The sequence below is a fragment of the Benincasa hispida genome, chromosome 3 (genome assembly GCF_027475165.1).
Source record: "Benincasa hispida cultivar pf3 chromosome 3, pf3_genome.v1.1, whole genome shotgun sequence".
In the NCBI taxonomy this organism is placed as follows: Eukaryota; Viridiplantae; Streptophyta; class Magnoliopsida; order Cucurbitales; family Cucurbitaceae; genus Benincasa; species Benincasa hispida.
The window spans coordinates 37608676-37614556 of NC_143480.1; the positions used below are offsets into that span (position 1 = coordinate 37608676).

The 5881-nt window shown below is 39.1% G+C and overlaps 1 protein-coding gene across 1 annotated transcript; it reads left to right on the forward strand.

Moving 5' to 3' along the window:
* Positions 1-214: 214 nt before the first annotated feature.
* Positions 215-2146, forward strand: LOC120073903 (protein CANDIDATE G PROTEIN-COUPLED RECEPTOR 7-like). The gene has a single exon (XM_039026815.2). It carries the CDS (start codon positions 548-550, stop codon positions 1862-1864), a length of 1317 nt encoding a protein of 438 aa, XP_038882743.1. The 5' UTR covers positions 215-547; the 3' UTR covers positions 1865-2146.
* Positions 2147-5881: the final 3735 nt, after the last annotated feature.

Genomic DNA, 5881 nt, shown 5'->3' on the forward strand with positions numbered 1-5881 from the left:
GAAAATTATGATATGTTTGGGAGTGATGTTGAAATAGTTAAAATCACTTTTGTCGTATTTTAAATCACTTCAAAACGCTTTAATGACTCAAATTCAATTTAATATTTTTAAACGCATTTTTTCTTCCCATTCAAATTGATTTGGAAAGATTTTAAACAAAAACGAAACCTATACTATTACATAGTTCTATCCATAAAAATAATAACTTCATATCCTTGGAAATTTAATTGGCCTGCCTGGCTGGGTTAAAAGAACTAGACCATTCCAAATCCCAAACCGACAATCTTGGGTCAACCAACGACACAAACCCTTACCCCAAACGTCGTCGTTTCATTGATTTCACTCCCCTCGCCGGCAAGATCTGAGTTGAGGGCAATTCCGTCAAAACGCATACTTAACCGTTCAATTCACGCCAGCGTCACATTCTTCACCCGCCCCCCTTCCCCTTCCCCTTCAATGTTCTAACCGTCCTATTTTCTCATTCATTCTTCTTCTCGAAGCTCGCCGCTGAACTCTTCGCTCGGGACGATCTCCGGCGGCATCGAAAATGGCGAATTCACCCTTCCGCCTCCCCCTCCTCTTCCTCCTACTCGGCCTCCTCGCCGCCTCCTCCACCGCCGAGATCAAATCCCTCAAGATCTCCTCCGACAACCGTCCCATGATTCTCTTCGAGAAATTCGGATTCACTCACACCGGCCAGGTCTCCATTTCCGTCAAATCGGTCTCTGTTACTACGTCCCTTGCTGAAACCGATCCTTCTCGTCTTGGATTCTTTCTCTTATCTGAAGAATCGCTTCTTCAAGTCCTTCTCGAGATCCAGCAAAACCCTCAGTTTTGTGTTCTTGATTCTGGCTACATCCATCGCCTCTTTACCTTCCGGGATCTCTCTCCGCCGCCGCAGAGCTCCTTTAGCCATTCTTACCCTGTTACTGCCCCTACTGAATATAGCCTTTTCTTCGCGAATTGCGCCCCGGAATCTTCAGTTTCTATGGAGGTGCGAACGGAGGTTTTCAATTTGGACCGCGATGGTTCCAAGGACTACCTCTCCGCTGGCCTCACTCAGCTCCCTTCGCTCTATTTTGTATTTTCTCTTGCTTATCTTGCCTTCTTAGGGCTTTGGATCTACGTGGGTCTCACGAATAAGCGCAGCGTTCACAGGATCCACTTGTTGATGGGCGGATTGTTGTTGATGAAAGCGTTGAATCTCATTTGTGCTGCTGAGGATAAGCATTACGTCAAAATTACCGGGACGCCTCATGGTTGGGATGTGTTATTTTACATCTTTCAGTTTATTCGGGTTGTTTTGCTTTTCACATTGATTGTTTTGATCGGAACTGGGTGGTCGTTTTTGAAGCCGTTTTTGCAAGAGAAGGAGAAGAAGGTGTTGATGATTGTGATCCCACTTCAAGTCTTGGCTAATGTGGCCTCCGTTGTGATCGGCGAAACTGGGCCATTTATTAAGGATTGGGTCACTTGGAATCGGGTTTTCTTGTTGGTGGATATCATATGTTGCTGTGCCATAATTTTCCCCATTGTTTGGTCAATTCGATCTCTGAGAGAGACATCGAAAACCGACGGGAAGGCTGCAAGGAATTTGGCAAAGCTCACTCTTTTCAGGCAGTTCTACATTGTTGTGATTGGATATTTGTATTTTACACGGATTGTCGTTTTTGCGCTCAAGACTATTGCAGCATACAAGTATCAATGGGTGAGTAATGCAGCTGAGGAGATTGCTAGCCTTGTCTTTTACATGGTGATGTTCTATATGTTTAGGCCTGTGGAGAGAAATGAATACTTTGTTCTGGATGAGGAAGAAGAAGAGGCTGCAGAGTTGGCTCTCAGGGACGAAGAATTTGAGCTTTGAAATGGGAATTGAAGAGTATTTTCTAGTTCTTATTGCCATATTTTGCTTCTGCCATACAACTGCAAGTGATATAGCTGATTTACAAATAGAAATTGTTGAAGTCAGGTCTGCTGCTCATTTTGCTGATGTTTTTTTCCCTGTTTTGCCCTCATTTCAACTCGTGTAGAAACTTGAAATTGTTCTCTCCTTTTTGTTATCCATGTTTATTTTTCATGTCATGCTATTAGTGACTGCCACTTATAGAGTTCGCTCAAACATGAAATGTTGGAAGCCTCTTTATTATGTTCCTCTGTTGTTATCTATCTCTTCTTATTATCCTTCTTATTGTTGGAGATCATGGATTAGCAGGCAATTTGGTTGCAAAATGATCTTTCAAGCTTGTAGTTGCAGGGGAAGGTATTAAGCCAAATGGCCTTCTGTTGCTTGCTGTAGGAAGTGGCATCTATATAATCCTTAACTCGTATCTTTAGCTTTGCTTTTGTTTTACAATTCTATGTGTGCTTATTCCTAGCTTGGCTTTTCTTCTTTTCTCCTTTATGGGCATATTTCGTAGTAATTTTGAAACGATTAAAATCACTCTTATCATATTCAAAATCTATTTCAAACGTGATTTTACACTTTTACTCTTTCAAAATCAATATAACGTTTGATTTTACACTTACACAATTTTCATACCATCTGATTTAAAGCATGTTTCAAAATAATATGTTCGAATTTGACAAAAACATAATTTAACCATTTCATTTAAAATCTCTCGAACATGCCCCAAATCTCTTTTTGGTGCAGATTCTTGGTGGTGTGGGGAGTATTTTATTTCTCTCTCCAAAGAGCTTCTATTCTGCAGAGTTCGTTTGATTATATTATGTTTGAGCTGAAAATTGTTCTTGTTTCTTCAGAAAATTGTCGGTGGGACTATGGCCATGGGGCTGTTAGCTAGAATAATTTCTGAAACATGTTCGTTGTTGAAATTCTTTTTTGTCTTTCCATTGTTTGAAGCCATATTGAGGTTAGGTAAGAGCAAGCAAGACTTTGATAGAGGATGAATTAATGCTTGTTACTGTGGTCCTTGGTAAATTGACTAAATCTTATTGTGGGTCTCTTTGAATTTGGGTGGGCAAAGTTATTCTTAAGATGTGGAAAAGGGCAAGGGAGGAAACTGTTAGGTTGAATTACAAATTTAATTATTGTACTTTTAGCATCTTGTCTTGTCTATTTAGGCTTTGAATTTTACGATTACACCTAGGTATGGACATTAATATTATTAATATTATGCTTTTTATTCATCTTCTGCAGTTCTACAGAAAAGTCTTTATTGTATCTTGAATTGGTTTGAAACGACATGGGAAAATATTTCCTCTGAATTTTCAATGCTAATACTAATTTTTGTTCCAAGTTAGGAGCTTTTTAACCATCGTTGGAGCCATTTAGTTGAAGGTTTTATAGATGTCCGCCTAAGAATTTGATGGGAATCAATGATTGTTGTGTTTGATTGGGTTTGAAATTGTAATACGAATTTATGGGATAGATAATTTCTCGAGTGCTTTCTATCGTGTTGTTTTGTTCCTGGGTTATTTTGAAGATAGGTTTCGTGACAACTTCAAGTAAAGAAGCAGCTAATTAGGCTAAAACAAATAAATCTGAAATTCTCAATAGAATTAAAAACAATGTCCTTCAATGGTCAGTATTTCTTGGATTTTCAAAGTCCAACTTCATCAGGGTCGATTCCACCCTCCACTTTCTGACTTTTCACTCTTAAAAGGTCAAGCACATGCAAGTTTCCTTGTGAATTAAGACATGGTTGGTGCCTCTATAATTTATAAGTTGAAAATACACTCAAAGAGTTTATGAAGCTAAAATAATAAACTGAAAATACACTCAGAGTAGATAATAAATGAAGCCTTCAAAATGTTTGCCAAACTCGAGTGTTATTAATCACAGCTCTATTCTCAACTTCAAGCTCGTAAATTTTGACTTTCAAAGCTCCAAATGATCATTCTTCACTGGAATTTCCTTGTAACACATGAAATGTAGGTTGAACCGGGTCCACCCGATTTTGTAAATGAAAAACTAATGCTTGCTAAATTGCCTTGGATCGTGTAACAGGTCTGATTGGAATTTGTAGAATATGATTTGTAGGAGATTAAGTCTTCAATTTTATAGAAGGCAGTGTCTTATCTACTAAACTAGATCAAAAGTTACATAATTTTTAAAACATCACAAATATAATTTTTTTGAAAAATCAAACAATACATTTAAAAAACATAATAAAGATAATCGATTTTTTTATGTATAAAAAACGCAGTAAAAAATTGCAAAGAAACTAAAAGACGTGCGTGAATGCTCACATAGCAGAAGCGTTTCCATGCTCCGTTGCGCACGAACGCTCGAACAATACTAGCCTCGAACGGCCAATCTACACGACCGCAACACCGCACGAACTCTTCGTGCTCGTCCTCAACGACGCCTCAGCCACGAACTCTTTAGCAACAGCACGAACACTGCGCTCGTCCTCAGCGACACGAACGGCCTCCACAGCACCACGAATGACCTCCAGAAATCCTCGACGGTGTCGAGTTGAGTCTGACACCACTAACAAGGCTACCTTGGTATTCTCGGTGTGGGAATCCAGAGGGTGGCCTCTATTCAGACTTGGTATGAGGTAGATGAGCGGAGGAAACGACGATCGCGTACACGACTGGACAAGTAGGAGATGACGGAGACCTATCGTATTGGTCAATGTCCAATCATTTAGATAAAGCTAAGCGATCGTCTAGCAAAAGTTATGCGATCGTATAGTTCATCGTTTAGCTCAGTTTGTCGCCTATAGACTCTACATGATTGTTTACCTTGGGCCAGCGATCGTCTAGCAAAACTATGCGATCGTTTAGTAAATATTGCACGATCGTTTAGCTTGCCACTGCAAGATCGTTTAGCTTGCCCAGCCGTCATTTAGTAAATCCGAATTTACTTGACGACTTCGTGAGTTTCTTTTGTGCGGAAAGAAAACTCAAAATCTTTTCAATGTTTTGTAAAAACTTCTTTTGAAAATAGGAAAATCATTTTCCTTTTAAACTCACGGTTACCATGATTCAATAACCACCCACTACTTTGGTTATTTAAAAGAAAAAGAATTAATTATCCAATAATTAATATTATTATAAACATAAATGATAACCAACTTATCATATTATATTTATAACCTATAGTTTTAATATTTCATCTCATGAAACATATAAACCATAGTTCTTTTTCTATTGCATGGTTCTTAATGTAAATCTCATTTACATCAATTCTCCACTAGATGTATCTCATACATCATACCAATTATATCATATATAATCAAAATACCTATTGTCAATTTGAACATTTCAAATCAACACCAAGAACTGATGCTCAACTGAATCCATTGAGCTACCAAGGGGACCTCATGGACCTGTAGCTCGAAGCTCCAACGGTACATGAATAACTGACTAATCTCTTTAGTCACGAGATCCATCATCAGTTAACTGCCAGGCACTCCACTAAAGACCGACAGCTGAACTCTCCTTACCACAGATATATTATGTGTCCATCTTAACCAATCAGTAGTGCTACAACCTTCACAGATCGCTCGTAAGTACAACTGGGCCAATAACCGTTATGCCCCTATAGTTACATCTGTCTCCTTAAGTACCGTCGATCCCTCTAATGAACATAAGTCATAGTCCTACTATGACTGAGTCTTATTTTCCAAAGAGAAGTTGTGGCTACTATGTTCAAGCCCCGGAATTAGCCCTTAAGGGAGCAATCTTTCTACTTATCCCTGCTTCGGGAAAGGAGTGAATTCCATATTGTGGATTGAGTTTCTAGCTCCAGATCAGACAAGTCCCCAAAAAGGTAGACATGTTGAGTTGGCAATCTGGCCACTCTCACCCATACTAATCAAAGGTCTGCCCTCAAAGGCAGGAGTTCCCAAAACACTCAAGATTGAGGTCGTGTCACCTATGGTCGTTTAGGTGAGATGTAAATCTCTAGTAT

What these genes read in the sequence shown, in the direction of transcription:
- LOC120073903 (XM_039026815.2), top strand. Translation starts at nt 548, where the DNA reads ATGGCGAATTCACCCTTCCGCCTCCCCCTCCTCTTCCTCCTACTCGGC.